The sequence below is a fragment of the Scleropages formosus genome, chromosome 6 (genome assembly GCF_900964775.1).
Source record: "Scleropages formosus chromosome 6, fSclFor1.1, whole genome shotgun sequence".
NCBI lineage: Eukaryota > Metazoa > Chordata > Actinopteri > Osteoglossiformes > Osteoglossidae > Scleropages > Scleropages formosus.
This window is the reverse complement of record NC_041811.1, coordinates 14,491,181-14,510,911: the sequence shown is the minus strand read 5'-3', so window position 1 is coordinate 14,510,911 and position 19,731 is coordinate 14,491,181. Positions and strand designations below refer to the sequence as shown.

The following is a 19,731-nucleotide window of genomic DNA, read 5'->3' as shown; positions in this document are numbered from 1 at the left end:
CTTTCATACGGGCTTGTTCATGTGTAGCTTCTTTTCGACCTTTCTTGGTGAGTGTTGGTTATTTTTTATTTTTGTCAAGACCTGGATCAAAGCTGCAATGACTAAGAGTCTGAACAGAGAGCACAGTAGCTGGTGTGAATAATTCACTTGTAACTTGTTATAAATGTTAAATGTTATATTGTTTATGTTATATGAATGTTTTATATATATATGTGTGTATATAATATATGTATATATATATATAGAAAACTTTATTCTAAAATGCATAACACACGACTTACCGAAGAACACAAAACACCATGTATGCATTGTTTGTTATTACTATTATTACATTTAATCAGGTTTTTCAGTCAGGATATACAGTCGTGCATGAGCACGCTATGTGCTTACAATTATTCTGCCGGTATTTGCCTCGTCAGATTTACCACTTCCTTTAGCCAAGGAAGACGGCAGACAGAAATGACAGTTAATTGTTTTAAAAAAAAAAAAAAAAAAAAAAAAGCATAAGCACTGTGAACGGCGGGCCTTCGTAACAACTTTCTCATGCTGTTCTCGTGATGCGCAGCAGAAAGGTCTGAGGTCGGGATTAAGTGGGCATTAATCATCTGGTCACTTCACTCCGAAACAATTCCACCCCCGCCTCCCGCGCACCTTCTTTCTCTCCATCGGGGAAGAATCGCCTCTCGGAATATCTCGCTTGAAAATGCTTGCAAAGGAAGCAAAAATAAACAGCAGGGGTTCTTGGCCCTGCAAAGTGGCATCCGTGAACATGTTGGGGGTCTGCGGGATGCCTTCGGAAAGACTGCGAAGATAAGGTTGTCTCGCTGAATAAAAGGTTAAAATAAAACGAAAATATTACTGCGCTATTAGCGTCCACGACACAATTGGGTACGAGGCCAGTTAAGCGTCAGCGAAATGGAGCGAGTGCACGATTGCCTCTGGATTCATTTCTGGACGTTCTTCTAGGGGAGGTCCTTGGCCTTCATTTGATTCTTAAAGAGCTCCGTGGCCTATAGCACATTAAGAAGCTCTACCGTACACTTATACTCTGGTATATAACTGCGCTCACACTCCGTGCCCAGACAGTGGCTAAGGGCGGGAGGGATTGCACCGAACTGTCAACCCTCAAAAGTCTCTGCCGCCCCCTTGTGGCTCGGGGTGGCGCCGTGCTGTGGAGAACGGGCCGAACCGTGGATCCGGGCGCCCCCGGTGTCCCCGATGTCCCCGGCGTCCAAGGCGTCCCGAGCAGTTCCTCTCCCTAGGACCGCCCTGCACAAATCCAACTAGGGGCGAGGCTGGGCCGCGACTCTGCTGACAGCCGGCCTGGGTGGGGTGCGAGCCAAAGTCCACCGGTATCACATTCTGTACACACATCATAAACCTTGTCAACGCCTCCGAGTGCACGCCGCGCATTTTAACGAGCGTAAATAAGTCGCAGGCCCTTTTCCGTAGTCGTACGCTGGATTTCGCCGCTCACCGTTCTGCACACTTTGCTTAATTTAATCTCGCGTGAGCATCACGTATGTTGGTCGCGCTTACGTTGCCTTTAGACCCGCGCATAAATCTTATCGCGCTTCTGACAGCTCGCTCCCGAAATACAGATCTCGCTGCCCTTGCCAAGATGTGCACACAGTAACCATCCAGTAGCTGTTTTACAGTAGTAGACACTGCACCGATGGAGGAATTCCACTTATATTACCTGACACATTACGCCAAGTTTACCGGAACGTTTCACGAGGCCATAATATATCGCATCCTTTTATTTATCATCGTAAATGTGGAATCTGAAAATGCGAGACGCACCTGACCTGTCGGCTGTAACCTTCGTATCTTAAGACTGTACCTTAAGACTGTATCTGAACGAGCTGTCAATAATTGACATATAACACGTAATTTACAGACGAACTTTTTTCCTTTTTTTAAATTATCAACAGAACAAAACTCGGTCACAATAACATAGAAACACAATGAGTACAGCACGGAACTGTAAATACACACAGATATTGATGAATGCGACACAAAGGGAAAGGGGTCATCACGTAGCGCGGCTCGAGGTCAGACGGTGAACAAATCTTCCGAAACTCATTGCAGTCATGGGTTTTTAGAGGTGCTGCTGAGCAACGTGCCGATTAAGGGAACGCATCTATCAGCTGATGGTCCCAAGAAAGGTCCTACTGTTACACAAGTTCTGAGCAAAGTTCTTACCGATACGTGCAATAATAAGATAGTCATAGGCCAGCTGGTAGCGCAGTGGTTCGAGCCACTGCCTTTGGACCCAAAGTTCGCAGATTTGATCCCCACCTCTGCCTGTAGTAGCCTTGAGCGAGGTGCTTACCCTCAATTGGTCCAGTAAAATTACCCAGCTGTATAAAATGGGTGAACGATTGTAAGCATGTAATAATTGTGACCTTAGCATTGTAAGTTGCTGTGGAGAAAAGCATCTGCTAAACGGACAAATGTAAATGCATTTCCTCACTGCTCAGCAATGGAGTGTGACAAGTGCTGGAGGAGCACTTTCCTCTGCATGCCAGGAAAAAGCTGCCTTTTCTAAAGGGCAGGCGAGGTAACACAGTAATTAGTTTCCATGGTGGTTTTGATTATTCATTTCCATGCAAAGCTGAAAGTAAATGTTAAAAAATGCAGTCCATATTAAAGCGTTAAAAGTCTGAAATGTCGCCGCCAGAATTCACACGGCAGCGTGTGAATACCTGGCCACGGGAACGGGACAAAGCGACGACGACGGGACTCGGTAGCACGGGGCGACTCTGCACGCGGGTAAATCCCACAGCCGTGTCCCTTTCGTGGCAAAATTGCGGTAAAGTGCAGAGGCAGCTGACTGGAAAATTTCTGAGCTCGTCTTTCCAGGAACAGACATTAAAAGTTCTACCGCTGGCCTTTACGCCCTGCAGCGCAGAGTGATGAGCACTGATGAGTCTCCTCCCTTCCCCCAACACGACCTTTATCCTCCTCATCATCGCGGGAGACGTGGGGTCGCGACAGCGAGCAGCCGGGCGAGGCAGCAGGATGTGTGTGTGTGTGTGTGTGTGTATGTGTGTGTGTGTGTAGCGGGGGGAGGGCGAGTGAAGTGGCTGCGTGCCCTCATACGCAGCCCCTGCACATGTCCAACCCACACACACCTTCACGCCTCATCCAGCTGAAGGGCCTGATCACCAGCCGCCATTCCTGCCACACAACTACAGTGACATAGTGAATCGTCACCGTGGGAATATTAAACGGATGCACTGGAATTAATTGGAACGCTGAATATGAAAATGAACCGTCACAGTAATGTGTGTGTGTGTGTCTTAACATAACAGCACAACAGCAAGCGCAGGGCAGCTCTGATCACCCCCCCTCCCTGCCGCATGCAGCAGTTTAGCGTCTCGGGTGAACCGATTCGCTAACACGAACACCCTGATCTCTTTCCGAGGCTGCGAACTTGTTCCGTTTTCAAAGCTGGAATCCGCGAGCTCTAAAGTGTCCGGTTCATTTGGAATTTTTTCATTCGTTTCATTCGCTCGCTGCGGAGAACACAGTGCGTTTGTAAGTCAGGGTCCGGGTGGTCCGGAGCCTATCCGCAAAGCACAGGGTGCTGGGTTAGGGACCCCAGTCCATGGCGAGGTGTTAATTCGGTATGATTTATAGTGTCCCTCTCGGCAAGGTGTCGCAGGGCATCGAGCACGCCGCAGTCCGAGAGCCCCCCCCCTCCCCCCGGCCGTGCCGTTTCCCGTCGGCCAACACGTCCGCAGCGTAGGGCTCGCCAGCAGAAATCACTTGCAGCGTAATACAACTAAACGCACCCCTTCGGGAATCGGCGTTGTATGAAAACGACAAATGCAGGCTCCTGGTCGTGTTCCACAAGCTGTCGTTTTCGGGCAGGGATCCCACAGCAAGCTGTCGGTCCCCTTGACCGTTCTCCACAGGTTTTCACAAAACCACAACCTGATTTCCTAGAGCTCGGTTCTGTGTCTCCTGTCCCTTTCCGGCCGATTTCCACACGTTCCCGATTCCACCTTTTCCTACTCATCTGTCAGGGGCTGAAACGACACGCGCAGTTTTCCACGCGTTGCGTTTGGCTGATACGCCGCGTTACGTTCTGTACCCATGCTCTCCTGACATGCTGCTTTGCGTTAATTGCCGCCGTTCTTTAGTCCCTGCCCACATGTGACCTACTGCTAATGCTCGCGCGTGCTTATGACCACACGCGTGGCTTTGTCGCAAAATTTCTAGAAAAAAAGCAGGGCCTTTTGGGGGTTTGCCCTGTGCCTGCTCTCCGGTGGGTCTGGGTTCGAGTCCCGCTCGGGGTGCCTTGTGACGGACTGGCGTCCCATCCTGGGTGTGTCGCCTCCCCTCCAGCCTTATGCCCCGTGTTGCCGGGTTAGGCTCCGGCTTGCCGCGACCCTGCTTGGGACAAGCGGTTTCACTGTGTGTGAGAGTATGGCATTTCTCATAATTGCTCTCTTGATATGAATTATCTTTGCTGTGCAGTAGGGGCACGCGGTAGCGTAGTGGTTACAGCTGCTCTCCTTGGAGCCAAGGTTTCAATCCCAACTCCCGCTGTAGTACCCTTGAGCAGGGTACTTGCACACCCTGTATAAATGCGAAAATAATTGTATGTCGCTTTGGAGAAAGTTGTCAGCTAAACATGAAGGTTAGTATAGGAATGTCAAATTAAGTCAATTCAGGATTGAATATACTGCCTAAAACCAAGTCTTTCTTAAAAAAAGAAGAATCTTGCACTGTCCGATCAGACAGAGCGATCGAAAGAAATAAGATTCAAAGTGTAGAACCACCATGAGATATGTGAGCGACATGCTGAGAAGATGGACCTGTTAGGAGGTATTTGCTTGTATTGTCATTTAAATAAACCCAGAGGCATCTGTGCTCAATAGCTCAGATAATAATTGGATTTTTACAAGCGAAACAGGCTTTTGTTGAAGGGGAACTGGGACATCCCATCCCAATTGTGCGACCAAATAAGGAAAGGAATTGAAAGAATGCCTTTGTTTACAGTGGGATGAGGTCATGCTTTCCTAAGCCCGCTTGCCGCTTCGCTGGGAGCGACTCTGGCGCTTTGTTTGGGAGACGCTCCTCTCCTCTTGCGAACGCAAATCCTACATTAGGCGTAGGATCCGAAGGCCAATTTGTTGCGCTTTCTGCACTCGTCGTGGAGCGCCTTAACCGTTCCGTACACCGAAACTCCGCATCCCGACGCGAAACCGATTCGCATCAATCTGGTGATGAGCAATGCAGTTCCTGCACGTTCATCCATTCGTTCCTAACTCTGAAGCACATCTGGAGGTAAGAACGACGGAACGAACGGCGGTTTAAAAAAAACTGCAGCGCCGGGTGGGTGAAATAACCGACGTGAAGTCAACCACATTAAAATTAAGGCAGCACTTCATCATCATCATCAGAAAGCGCTGGCCGAAGGAAGAGTTGCAAATGTCAACTTCGCAGCGCAAAGTGACAGTTAAGACGGAGAGCAGGGTCCACTCGCGATAAAGTCATCAAAGAAAACAGAAATGGCATGAAACGCAGATATGGCGCATGCCGCGACCGCACGCTCTCGCTGTAGCCGGGCTTTCGCCACGCTGGTCTGGAGCAAGGCCGTGCCCTCTGCGCCATTCGCCTGATGAGACGGGTACAAACCCCCCCAAAGGACGGTTAACACCTTCCCGCTACCGCACTGTCCCAGCATCAGTACGTGTGTTGTCTCCGTCGATGTCCGTCTTGGAGCTCTCAGAAGAATGGCCTCACCGTCCACCACGGAGGACAGACGGACTCCGGCAACGCCCTGAAACTCGGCTCCTAAGGCACCTCGCGCATTTTCTTACTGTTTAGAGGAGCTTCATCACCGACAGCTGTGCTCGCCATTCCGATGCCGGGATGCTGAAAACTGGAGAAAAAGCCGTGTGTGCGGACTACACGGAACACGCAGTTTCGCAGAAAAGACGTAGGCTACTCCCCACACTCCTCCGACACAGGCGCTGCGGGAATGTGAAGAATCAAAGAATTCGGGCCACATTACATTCCTGGCTCAAACAATTACATCCATGTGGGCCCGAGTTCCTTGAGCTCTGTGTGTGTGTGTGTGTGTGTGTGTCTTCGCATCCTACCTCGTGAACAAATTACTTGGGACACTGAAAGATGGTCTCTTACATTAATGATACAATTTGCTCTCCCTGACCTGTAAGTGGCCCCCCGGTTGGAAAAAAAAACACACAGCGAAGACCTTTCTCACCAAGTTCACCACCTTGCTCACGATCAGCTTGATCATAAGTTCGTCTTACCAGGAAAGTTCACTGTACATAAGTGTGGAAATAAGTATTCTCACCGCTGAAAGTAACTACACTAGTGATAAAGAACGAAGAAATGTAAGAACTAATTATGTCTCATGTCACCCCTTCATAATAGTAATCTACTCATTGGGAACCTGCACTGTAGTGGTGAAGAACATGTAGCGCAAAGGTTTTGGGTTCAAGTACCACTTCTCACTACTGCTGTCTCACAGCACCTGGGTGGTGCGAGAGGATGTGGGTTCGATCCCCACTCAGTCTGTGTGGAGTTTGCGTATTCTCCCTGTGTCTGTGTTGGTTTACTCTGGGTGCTCTGGTTTCCTCCCACAGTCCAAAGACATGCCGTTCAGGTTCCCCCATATTGTGTGAATGACACAGAGAGAGTGTGTTCCACTGATGTATGGATGAGTGACCCAGTGTAAGTAGCGTATCTAGCAGTGTAAGTCACCCTGGTAAGGTGTGTGGGCTGATAACACTATAGAGTTCATTGGAAGTCGCTTTGGAGAAAGTGTCTGCTAAGTGAATAAATGTAATGTAGTAGCGTCCTCGATGAAGGTAACCCCCCGTTAAATACCTAGCTAAGTCCTGTTAAAAAGCAGTAAGTGACACGAGACACTACGGCGAGCGCTGTGCCGCAGGTCCGCTCGTTTCACTGAGAAGTGGAACTTTATTCGTTTATTTCTCTCGCTGCGCCTTTAAACGAGCCCGGCCAGTGGATGACGTCACGGCGCGCGCAGGGGGGCGGGGGGCGCAATGGTGGGGAGTCGCCCTCCGGAGCGGAATGCGGTGCAGTCGGGCTCTGCAGGGCAAAACCCGGAGCGCAGCAGCAGCCTCCCGGTGGGCGTTTGCGTGAGCGCTTGAGCGTTTTAGTGCCGGTCGCGGTGGTCAGAGTGCGGGGGCCGTTCCGCTCAGACGAGTGAGTGAGCGCACACACACAGAGCCGCGCTGTGTGCTCGTAACCCGCCGGGCGCGCGCACACGCACGCACGTCCTCGGGGCAGGCTGCAGTGCAGTACCCAGTACCCCGTACCGTACCGTACGTGTACCGTTAGTTACCGTGCGGCGCCATGGCCGGAGTGACGTCCATCGAGGCGGTGAAGCGGAAGATCCAGATGCTGCAGCAGGCGGCGGATGATGCGGAGGAGCGGGCCGAGGTGCTGCAGAGGGAGGCGGACGAGGAGAGGCAGGCCAGGGAGCGGGTGGGTAGCGAGCGGACACGGACTGAGTCTCTCTCTCTCACTCACACACACACGCGCGCGCGCAGAAGTGTGTTCCGCTCACGGAAGAGTGTGTAACAGTCCTGTGTGGTGAACGTAAAACCGTCAAGTTACACTCTACTTACTCCTACCCTAGTCGTAACAGGTGTAAAAGTGATGTGACGTCCGACGTCGTCGTTGTAATAATAATTTGTGTGATTTACATACATGTAGAAATACCTTAGTATGTTGTACAAAGCAGTGTAGCTGCAACATTTGCAGTGTAGAAATGTGTGTGATTAATGAAAAACATTAATTACACCTCAGGGTGTCTCTAGAGCAAAATTGGAATGTTCCACTGTACTAATACTATAGGTGTGTAGCTATTCAACAGTTACACACCTATTAGTAGTACAGTGAGTGGAACATTCCAGTTTTTCTCTAGTAGACTATTGTTATACCATAGTTATATTGTTGTAGTATAGTAATAATAGTGTAACTTAGTAATGACTATGTAACTACTGTTACACCACGGTATGGTGTAATGTGTCTACTATTACACGACTACAGTAATAGGTGTAACTATAGTTATACTACAGTAATAATGGTGTAACACTGCGGTAATGGGTGTATAACTAGCGTTACACTACAATAATAAGTATTTGTAGTAAGTGCAGCTGCTACATTGTGCTAGGTGTTACGCTGCAGTTATAACTTTGTAAATGTTACACAGGCACACAATTACTGCAGTGTAGTATTTACACAGTTATTACTATGGTGTAGCATTGGTTGTACACCTCTTAGTACGGTGTAATGGTTAATGTTGTAATAACTGTGTAAATATTACACTGGCAATGGCTCTATAACTTACCGTTAGTGTGGGGTCGATATGAAGTGTTGGGTTTTGAAAGAAACAACCCTGTAACGCAACTGTTAACGTGTTTGCTTATGGTGCTGCGGTATTGCTGCGGTAACAGTATGGTTACAGTGCGGTAAAAGTTACATTGGCCCTTGTGTGAGTATTCACGTTAGCGGCCCTTTGTGTCGTTGGATCCTCTGTTTTTTTTTCAGGTTTTTTTTTTCCCTGTTTCTAGGGCTTTTCCAACTCAGCACTTTTGTCGTCTCACACACACACACACACACACACACACAGAGTAAAGGAACCGTTCCTCGGCGACGCTCTACGAGGCGAGTGAAGTCCCATTCAGTGAGCTTCCTGTGAATTATTCAGAGCCGTGGAGCTCTTGGCTGAGGATACACAGCCTCGTACTGTACGAGTAACACACAGGTAGTGCGTCATCTTGTCGAGAACAATAGGAGCACAATAGACGAGCACAATGTGTAGGGCTAACGTGTAAAAAGTGGCCGGCTGAGGTCAATGTGGGGGATGGGTGTGTGTGTGTGTGTGTGTCGTTGCTACTGCAGCACTACTAATAAACAGCACAGATTTTCCCACAGAAAAATACTCAGTTGTCATAACAGGTCAGTTATTCCACAAAAAAAAATTCAATTTCTTTGAATATGAATATCAACTTTAAAAACAAATTTAATATTTACCTTAAAACTACAGCTTTCGCGTTTTGTCGGTCTCCCGTTTAATTGTGTTTTCGAGTTAATGCAGCAGAGTTCTTAGCCAGAAGGTCAATGTTAATAACGTAGTTTAAAATGAATCATCTGGCTGCATCAAAATATGCAGGATCGGTGTTTTTGTGCCTTGAAAAGTAACCCGTCAAGATCACATGAGCTCTGGATTCTCGGTAACCCCAAGGTGGGGGTGCGTGAGGTCACAGACACAACATGCTGTGTGTTTCCAGTTGTATTGTGGCATCTCGTGTGTGTGTGTGTGTGTGTGTGTGTGTGTGTGTGTGTGTGTGTTGGTGTATATACTGTATGCAACACTGGACCTTGTGCTGCCCTTTCCACTTCTCAAAGGCTCGGGCCGCTGGTGGAGAGCGGAGGAGGGTGTCTCGCGGGCCAGTGGTGCGGTCATGCGTGCGTTTCGCCCGCCTTTGTCCTTCTCTGGGGTTCGACGGGCTGCCGTTGTGCTCTGCCGAGGAACGCAGTACCTGAGCGGCTCCAGAACCTGGTTTAGTGACCGAACTCCAACATATCAGAAGGTCCTGTTGTGCTGTCAGCCGCATCAGCTGCGAAAAGAAAAAAATACGCATTAAAGATTAATGGACCAGGTAGAGATGTGGAGCTCAGCTGCTATTTCGTCACTCTGCCCCGTATCCTGAGGCCCCACACACACACACTCCCCAGAACTGGGCTCTGTTTGTTCTGGCACTTTCCCTAGGCTGCGTGTGAACGTTAATCATTTGCTCACTTGGAGTAAAAGCTCAGGGAGGACGGCGCAGGAGAGGTTCGGACCTGCTCGCGCTGCGGGCACAGAACCTGAAATGGCACCCTGGTCCAGGCGGGTGGACGTCAGGCCACGTCCTGTGGAATAACACGTCTCGTCAGGTACTGCATTTGACAGCTGGCTTTCAGCTGCAGTGGGGGAAAAGAAAAGTTCTTTATCAGCACCCTTATGAAGTAAATTTCCTGTGCAACCGCCTGTCTCCTTGTGACTGAGGTTGCGCCCTAATAAACGCAAAATTAATAGTCAGCCCACACATAAACGATTTTTTGCGACTTTCGCACCCTGTCCCTCTCAGGTGAGGGTAGGTTGGGAAGTAGGATTTGTGCAGGATGGGGATCTCGGCAGCCTTCCCCCCGCACGGAGCACAGGGAAGCCTTTGTTAGGTCTTCCCTCCAGACCCGCGACCTCATCACTCAGCACCTTGGAGATGTTTGATTCACCGGTACTGGTGTGATTTACCTGGGCGGGCTGCAGCAGGTAGCCTGTTTCCGTTTAGCTGCGTGTTGCATTGCGTGAGGTCGGCGGTTCGACTTAAACCTGCAGCGCAAAGGCAAAAATTTATCTGCGGAAGGGCCTGCGTTAATGTTCTCTTCTTCGCAGCTGCTGCTGCTGCCTGTGAGGGTCCCGCTAACAGGAGTGTCCGGGACGCTCGGCAGGTCCTCTCGGACAGCCCTTCGGAGGCACAGATACAAAAGAGTGCTTCCAGAAAGCGGACAGGCGGTGCCCCTCCGCCCTTCCCCCACCACTGTCTCGGCATGCGCAGGAGCAGATTCCCCCGCCTGCCCCGGACAGCGGGATGCCCGAGTTCGTCGTTAACCGCGCGCGCTCTGTGCTCCGGCGGCCTCCTCCTCAAAGCTCCCACCTCGTGAGCTTTTACCTCTCGTGTCACATGGTGACGACTGTGTTTGAAAATGAACAGTTCAGGTTCCGCGTTCCCAGCTGTGGGAGTGAAGGTTTGAAGCGGGTTTCGTTTATGCCGAGGCCGTTTCTCGTAAAATATCCGTAAACATCGGCGAGATTGCGACGCAGTGATTTTGTATGAGCTCATAGGAATTGGACCGTCCAACATTCCATGTTTTTAAAAATATGGCTCGTCAACAAATTAAGTGCTTTCACTTAAGTCTTAGTCCAGAGGTCGGTCAGTTTTTTTTTTTCTTCCCCCCCCCTTTGTTCCAAACCAGACTTGAGAAAGAAACAACTTTTATTGCTCTTGAGTGCAGGTTCCTCTCAAAGTCTTATTTGCTCACTTACCTTTAACAGGGGATTCTCCCTAAAAACTGGCATTTAAATCTTTGCTCATTACCAGTTTTGTTGTAACATAAGTGTAACCCGCGCTAAATCAGGTGTCCAGTCTGCTTTCTGGATCAGATGAGGTGGTTTTTAAAATTGTCCTTTGTAAATAAAGCAACTTAAAGCCCATATTTGTACCGGTGCATTACTTGCTCCCTTCCAAGGGTTATTTTGGGGCACTTCCTGGGACTGGAACCTGTAGGTTTAAAGTCTTAACCACCATTCGGTGTACTTTCCTGTGTTTGCCACCCCCTCGTGACAAAATGCCTTTTATGTCTCCAGCTTGGTCCTTTCCCTGTTCCCGCAGGCAGAGGCTGAGGTGGCCTCCCTGAACCGCCGCATCCAGCTGGTGGAGGAGGAGTTGGACCGTGCCCAGGAGAGGCTGGCCACCGCGCTGCAGAAGCTGGAGGAGGCCGAGAAGGCGGCTGATGAGAGCGAGAGGTGAGGTGGGCTCGTCCCCCATGGCTTGGCCTGCATCAGGCTTATCTGCCCACACGGTGTGTATGGTGTGCGGTGACCCCTTACGCAGCGAGGTCACACCTTTGGGCACAGTTGAATCACGAGTCACATCTTCATCTGGTGTTAGTTCCTTCCCTAATTCCACTGAAGTCTCAACATTCATGTCTGTTTGAACCCGTGATCCGCTGATGGACTCTTTCCATGCCTCCAGAGGCATGAAGGTCATTGAGAACAGGGCAACCAAGGACGAGGAGAAGATGGAGCTCCAGGAGATGCAGCTGAAGGAGGCCAAACACATCGCTGAGGAGGCTGACCGCAAATATGAAGAGGTATGTCTTTGTCCGCGGTCTCCGTTGAGATGGCGGTTCCACGATATTAATGCTCAGTTGCGCTACAATAGACAGTATTGTTATTTTTGTACTTTTGTGAGTCTAGCTGACTGGTGGCAGGAAAGCTTCCTGTTTTTAAATGTTAGGCATACCCGGTGCTGCCCTGCCAGGGAGACTTCTGGTTTGTGTTTCACTCAATAACTTAGCCGTACCATTCAATTATTGTGCTAAATAATGCATGCGTACCAAGTATTTAAGTATTTAGTGATGCCTTTAAAAAGTCTGCAGGATTGTGGGCTTCAAGAACGGAGCCACCGCTATCTGCTCCTACTCAGGAATCCATCCACTTCAGGCATACGAACCTAAATCTGAGTAATTAACCAGTTTCGCATACGTCGTCGTACGCCTTCCACCCCTCCTGGGGCATAGGCCACCAGCAAGGGCTCTCCAGGTGTCCCTAAGAGCTGAGATGTCATGAAGTTTCCTTGCTGGCATTTCTGTAGCTGGCAAGGTTTTTACAGTGTGGGGTAGCTAGCCCCACGCCCAATCCTCCTCCTTTCTCAGCCAGGCCTGGGACCGTCCGTGGCGGAGTTCCGTGTGTTGTAGACGATGGAAAACACCGGGCACATTTTGTGTCCTTGGCACAGCAGGCAAGGTGTAGGAGTTCACGGCGGCTCTAAGTGGACCGCTGCACGTGATGCAGTTGTAATGGGGGAGGGAAGCTCCTTTGGTGCTGCATTAACATTCCTGTCTCTCCTTGGCTCTTGGCTCCTTTCTCTGCATCTGGAGTTGGTTAATGTGCTGTGGTAATTCACTTACCGCAGGGGGACCTTTATTTTATTTTTAACAGAGCTCTTTGTAACCCTTTGATGGGCTGTCCACGGAAACCAGAGACAAAGGTCTCAAAGTCAGACTCTGAGCTGCAGAAATAATCGTGTTTGATGAATGTCTGGCTGCGCCCGTGCCGAAGGAGGGCTTTATTTGTGGATAAACACACCGCGGATTCCTTGCGGAGGGAAGCCGTACTAATTAACAGTTGAGATGCGCTCTTTTCGGTGGAAAAGGGCCCTTAAGTCAAAGGCACGGAGGCGCGTGTGAAGATCAGAAGTGAAACGGAGCCAAAAAACCCGACTTGCTCGTCCCTGCAGGCCCGGCCCCTGCTCATCTTTTCCTCTTACAGACACGGAGCATATTGTGTGCAAACACGGCCTGGATTTCAGCCACGCGTCGGCCTGTGAGGGGCACTTTGCAGGATAGGGGATTGCTACTTGCCGAGCTGGCGGTGAGGAGCGGAATAAAAGTTAGTGTGGGTGCAGCTTTTTGAAAATGCTCATTCTGGAGGCCAAGGGGTTGGTTATTCGGGCTGTGAGCCACTTTGCCCCCTCTTGTACAAACGCCCTTATCTGAAGGGTGTGATTGAAACATAAGTGCTCTCGTTGGCTCGCTGTAGCTTTGACGCAGTGTCAGACATGGCTGCTGAAAGGTCATCTGTGTGTCCCGCCAGGTGGCACGCAAGCTGGTCATCCTGGAGGGCGATCTGGAACGTTCCGAGGAGCGTGCAGAGGTGGCCGAAGCGTAAGTTTCCTCTCTTTATCCGCCAGCCATTATGGTCTTGGCCTAGTCGAGTCATATGTTCTCAAAACCCCATTAATACTCCTCTAGTCATATCTTTGTTTGGTCACTCAGTCTTTTGCTGTGTTAACTCTTAATTTTTTTTTCACGTCTTATTTGCATCTATTTTATTTAATAATCCTTTTTTTGCACACCGGTGCCATACTTTCGGTATATTGTTACAGTTACTGAGTTTGCTGAAAACATTGTCTCAGGACCACAGTAAATGATATGGTGTCTTTGGTGAATGATGCATGATGTCTGAAGGTGCCGAAATGCTCCACAAAGCAGCAGATAACTGGTTTTGCTTAGTAATTTCAGTGAATTAAAAAAGACGTGAAAAATTAACATATCACTTTAGATTTCAAAAAGAAAAAAAAAAACCTGCTGCCTTATGGGCATCTTCTTCATCTTTTAAACTGTTGGAAGGAAAACACCCTTGTGTTAGTTCATAGAGCTCAATAAATTCATATTATCTACTAAAACTGATGTTGCAGTCTTGGTGCTGCTGATCTCTTCCTCGCACCACTTGCCTCCCATGTCCATTTTACACCTGCTGCTTGTGACTCTTTCAGTGTCATGTGCCTTCGGCGCAGTTCATGCGTCAAATGGGAGAAGTTGGATACGCTAACCGCAGAGCGGCTCCTCCGTTTATCCTCTCCCCTTTGTTTTGCAATGCATGCTTGAATGCACTTGTGTGGGACTTACCTTCTGTGTTGCCCTTCCTCCAACACAACCCCGTTCGCTGTGGACTAACACAGTCGAATCAGGCAGCTGGAGGAAGAGCTTAGAGTAATGGACCAGAATCTGAAATCCCTGATGTCCACAGAGGAAGAGGTACTCGTACCGTCAACAGGCCACCTTAGTGTCTCATTGTGTCTCCGGCTGGTTCCTCTTCCTTCCGACTAGCACCGTGTCCTGTTTCCTCTTCCTGTCAACTGATATGGAGCTCCCAGACTTCCTTCCGAGTTATCCTCTCCATACTTTTCGCTTTTGTGTGACTTCCTCCTCCCCCCTCTCATTGTTCCTGTGAAGTTGCCTGATGTCCCTGCAGGCAACGAAGACCCGGTCCATATCGTACACAGAGGGGGGTAGCTCTGATAGCAAAGAAAGGGCCCTTGATGGAAAACCACTCTCTGAATTATGCACTTAACAAATTTGCCATGAATGCCCTTGATGCTCTTATGGAAGTACATCATTAAGTCAATGTTGATATTGGAAGCAGTTAATTTTTTGTTTATAAATCTGCGTTGAGTTAATTGAGCCTTAATCATCCATCTACCCTGTTATTAACCAGTTGGTATTGACTTTTTTGAGCTTTTTTCCATCAAGAGCCTTTTCTTAACCTTGGCCTGTTGAACATGATATGGAGGGAAAGGTAAGTTTGCTGGTCTGCCCCCTTTGTAAGGAGGTTCGGCCTCCTGTGGGAACAGGACAGAGTCACGACTTCATCTCTAAATGTCCCATCTGGGTCGGGTGTCTCCTCCACTGTCTCTTCCCCTGCTCTCCGCTGTCTCAACTCGCTCTCTCCTTCTCCTCTTCTTTCCCCCTTCATCTCCTGCTGTGGGACAGTAAATCTGGTGACCTTGAGGAAGAGTTGAAAAATGTTACCAACAACTTGAAGTCTCTGGAGGCCCAGGCCGAGAAGGTAGGCAGCTGAAAATGTGGGCTGCGTTTCTGAAGCATTGATGCCCACTAGGCACTATTTTATAGTTAAGTTACAGCCCTGTCAGTCTTCATTGGTCTTTAACAAGTAAGCCTTGTTTTCATATCATGGAAGCACTGGAGACTGGGAAACTGAACATGAACTGGCAATAGCCAAAAACAGTGAAGCAGTGAAGAGAGCCAGCTTAGAATTGGCCTGGAAGATGGCCAGTTAGGACTCCCTGTCTGTTCCCTTAGGTTTTGAGTCCTAGAGAGTTAGTGCTTACAACGGCAACCAAAAACTATGATTTTAGATTAAATGAATGGCTATATTCCATTCCCGTTTTTTCATTTGTGATGTTCAAATGCCCAACTGGTGCCATTTTTCTGGGTAACATTAAATTAAGAACTACTGATTTGTTGTAATTTTCAAAATCCAGTTTTGCTTAGAACAAGTTGTTGCACATTAAACGAAACGTGCAAACAAACTGCAATCGACGGATTAAATGAATATTCAAATTAATCACACATTCCCCTTCACGTTTGTCAAAGTGTTCCACGTGGGTTACAACAGGCACGTTGGAATGGCTGTCAGTTACACTTGTAACTGGTAAATTTAGTACCCTCAAGCGCAGACTTTCCATATCCCTCAATTTTAGTACCTGTGGCCCAGATGGAAATCACTCCTGCTTACTTGCTGTATAAATATCTTACTCTTTCTTGCCTTTTTCTTGCCTAGCCAGACTCCTGTCTGTTGACCCTTTTCTGTCTGTCTGTGTCTTCCAATGCCAGTACATCCCCAGACATGTTTTACTGTCTTTTTGTCAAGTGTATAAGCATCATTTCAATATGTTGTAGGTTAAGACTATACACGTGTATTACTGTGTGCCTGAAGGTATAAATATTCACTGACTTGAACTCTCTCGAGGATTCGATCACACGGCGGTTCATAGTGGCTCAGCCAGTACTGGCACACATTCCGAGACCTGTGGCTTAGGTGGTGGTTTGAATCCATGGTAGAAGATAAATGACATCATCCCTGCCAGTCTGGGACAGGTCACACTGAGGGCATCCTTTTGAGGGGGTCTAGTGCCAGCCAGTTGGTGCTAGATGTGCCTTGTGGCACTGTGAGTAAGAGGAATGCACACCCTTTGAGCCCTGTGTGTGTGTGTGTGTGTGTGTGTGTGTGTGTGGGGGGGCCGGCCGGGCGGGCGGGCTCACCTGTGTCAGTGTCACATTTACAGATTACTGTGCTGGGCTGAAGATTTAGGGGAAAAATATAAGAAATGGTATAAGACAGCTGGCAGAGAATTGTTTGTGACCTATGTAGGGAATTACATCTATGCATAATGTATATGTAATTCTTTATAGTATGTCTGAATATTTTCATGCAGAAATGAGAAGCACTAAACTCTATACTTTTTTTTAATACCTCTAGTATTCACAAAAGGAGGATAAATATGAAGAAGAAATCAGAGTCCTTACTGAAAAACTGAAAGAGGTTGGTGACTTTCTACTTACTAAGTAGTATTTTTCTCTCCTGTCTTCTTGGGAATGAGATACTTTTTTTTTTTTTTTTTAAATAGGCTGAAACCCGTGCTGAGTTTGCTGAAAGATCTGTTGCCAAACTTGAGAAGACTATTGATGACTTAGAAGGTATGTTTTCATTGTATTTGCAAGAGTATGCTTTGATAGGCTTCACATGCTCTTAAAATGGCATGTAACAATGACCCTTTTTATCCTGACTTTTTAAAAGTTTGTTCATTCTTTACCTCTCATTGTTATAAGGTGCAATGATTCTAACTAAAAGGGAAAAAAAATTGTGACATCATGTATTTTCATACTTAATACATAGCTATTAACCATAACTTGACATTTTCTTGAGGGTTTGGTTCTTTTTATTCGGGCAGTATTTAGGACCTAAAACAGCATTTATTCAGCCTGAACAGAAAATCATAACTCTGAACTAGTGACTGTAAAGGATGTTATACTTGTTTATTGTGTGTCTTTGCAAATATACTGGTTACGAGTCCTCGCTTCAGATTTTATTTGCTAAGTTCATATGGATCACTAGTATACCCGATAAGTAAAGTTTACAGTTTGAGCACTACCGCGTTCGTTTTTCTTTTCACATTTATAAATGTAATGTAATGGATGCTCTTCTAGTGCTTAGTCAGAATTCATAACAGGTGAACGGAAGTCTTTTTTTTATAGGTATTTTTAGGTATTGACTCACAGTAGTGGACATGGTCATAATGGTTATAAGGAATGCATGAAAATCAAATATGTTTTTAGGTGATTTTAGAAATGTTGTTGAAACGTGACTGTCAAAGCAAGTAAATACTTAAAATGCGGGTTCTTGCGTTTTTTTAATAAATATCGTTTCAGATGATAAAATGGGAATAATTGAGTTTCTTTAGCTTCTTTTGTATATCAGTCAAAGTGCTAGCAAATGAATATCTAAGCACTGATCTGTTATTTTACTTGGACTCTGCATGCTGACTCAGTCACCAGTTTCACCACACCTTTTTTTTTTTTGGCTTCATGGTAGCACTTTGGTTCCGTTGTTGTGCTTGGTCATCTAAATGTTTCACTTTCTTTCATTCACCTTTTTCCTATCGCTGATCCTGTTGTGTTCCCCCCCCCCCCCCACCTCGCGTGTGCCGTCCCTCATGCTGGGACCTACAGATGAAGTGTACTCTCAGAAGCTGAAGGGCAAAGCTCTCAGCGAAGAGCTGGACCTTGCGCTCAATGACATGACCACACTGTAGACGCCTCCTTGCAGCTCCTCTCCATGCCTCCTGCTCCTGCTCCTCCTCCTGTTCTTCCTGCATCCTTTCCTCACTGCCCTTCATCAGACAGCCCTGGACTTCAGTGCCCCTCACCATTGGTCTTCATTCCAGTGTGTTCTTTCTTTTCCTTCTTTTTCTTTGTCTTTCTTTTCTTGACAAAACTGCTGTCTGTTCCCTTAGTCGCTGTGGGTAGTGTATACAGTAAACAAAGTAACATCAAGCTATACCGTTAAGGGTACAGTGCTGTGAAGTCCTAAACAAAATACTGTTGTAGGGCCAATAAAATCTCCCTGTAAAACAATGTTTACTCAAGTCCGAACGGTCTTCCCCTGGCTAATTTATTTTCCTTTTTCTCTGTCAAATTTTAAGCTGCATTAATAGCAGTTTGCATGTTAGAACACACAGCTAAGCTCTTACAGTTCAGTCAGTCCTCCAGCATTGACATCTGTTGAGATATGGTCATAATCTCTCTGGGCTCTATTTGGTTTCACTTTTTTCCCTACTTTCTTCTTTCTCCTTCTGTAATAAACATCTTTCTCCTAATTTCCTTCCTTGTCTTTTTTGTTATATGCATGTCACTGCCATTTTTTTATTTATTCATGTATTTAATTAATTTATCTCATACATGGAAATGGGTCACACTAGTCCCTCCAGCATTCAGCAAATGTTGTTCATTTGTCTGGATAGCAGTCCTATGAAAAGCATGACTGAGCTGTAGATGATGTTATATTAATGCCGTTTGGTGTAGACAGCCATGAGATGAAGAGTAATGAACTTAAAAACCGATTAACAGTCCTTGTAAATGTAATCCTTAGCATAAATATGTCACAGAGCTTTTTCCTCTGCCTTGTACCAATGCGTAGTTAAAGTAGATATACCTGTGGCTCATGTCCTTGGCACATTACCACCCTACCCTCCTATCTATCACGGTGACACACATTTCTGAACAAAACTCATTTCCTGGATGCATTCTGAATACTTAAAGAATGGGTTTACCCAGCAGCCCAGTCGCTGTTTATATAAAGGGTAATGCCGCTGACCATTTTGCAAGTACCTCTCAAAGCAAACCATTATTATTATTAATCAATTATTTTGGATAATTCAAGGAAAATGCGTGTGGAAATTGACGTACAGCTGCTTTGCTTGTTGTCACCTGTGAGCGCTAACCCCCATCCATGTGTGAGATCCAGTAATGGATGTGTTTGCAGAAGCAACTGGGTTCTCGCTGTCCTGCCAGGTTTCCTGTTAAGCCTCAATTCTTTCCGCCTGCTAGTCTCTGCTGACAGTTTCCACTTCCCTCTCTCACTGTGTCCTTGCTGATGTAAAAGAGGGCATGCTCTTCTCGGTCCCCCCTTGTAGTAATGCCAGGAAAAAAAGTCGACAGCCTTTCCAGTGTTTCCTGCCTGTGAGCTCGCTTGCACTAACGCTCCTCTCGTCTTTCTCTCCCCTTTCTCGCTTTCCCTGCGCCGCTCTCGGCTCCAGACCGATTCCACAAGGAGGTGGAGAAAAACCGAATCCTCAGTAACGAGCTGAGGGTCGTGCTCAGTGAGCTCAACGGCTGAGCTGCATCGCGACGCCCGCCGCGTTGCCGACTGCTCCCTGCCTTACAATGTGCCGTGAACCAGTTGTCGCATCGCCCCGCTGAAACGCGCTCTTTTCTTCCTAGTGACCAGAGAAATGTCCGTTTAGTCAGTTTTAGTGCGTTGAGCCCGTTTGACCTGAATGTTTTGTATATATCAGTGCTTGGCTT

At 47.4% G+C, this 19,731-nt stretch overlaps 1 protein-coding gene across 11 annotated transcripts in view; it reads left to right on the top strand.

The window, feature by feature from the left end:
• The window catches only part of tpm2 (tropomyosin 2 (beta)), a 28,899-nt gene that overhangs the window by 6,279 nt on the left and 2,889 nt on the right, over window positions 1-19,731 (top strand). Inside the window, exons 1-8 of one of the 11 annotated variants that reach the window (XM_029253124.1) lie at window positions 7,220-7,497; window positions 11,454-11,587; window positions 11,817-11,934; window positions 13,439-13,509; window positions 14,307-14,382; window positions 16,628-16,690; window positions 16,776-16,845; window positions 19,464-19,711. In XM_029253124.1, the coding sequence (XP_029108957.1) occupies window positions 7,366-7,497; window positions 11,454-11,587; window positions 11,817-11,934; window positions 13,439-13,509; window positions 14,307-14,382; window positions 16,628-16,690; window positions 16,776-16,845; window positions 19,464-19,543 (744 nt within the window). In that variant the 5' untranslated portion in view covers window positions 7,220-7,365 and the 3' untranslated portion in view covers window positions 19,544-19,711. Of the gene's footprint in view, window positions 1-7,219; window positions 7,498-11,453; window positions 11,588-11,816; window positions 11,935-13,438; window positions 13,510-14,306; window positions 14,383-15,117; window positions 15,194-16,627; window positions 16,691-16,775; window positions 16,846-17,877; window positions 18,525-19,463; window positions 19,712-19,731 lie in introns of those variants that run through there. The other 10 variants (XM_029253125.1, XM_018744781.2, XM_018744785.2 and 7 more) reach the window with 10 other exon arrangements.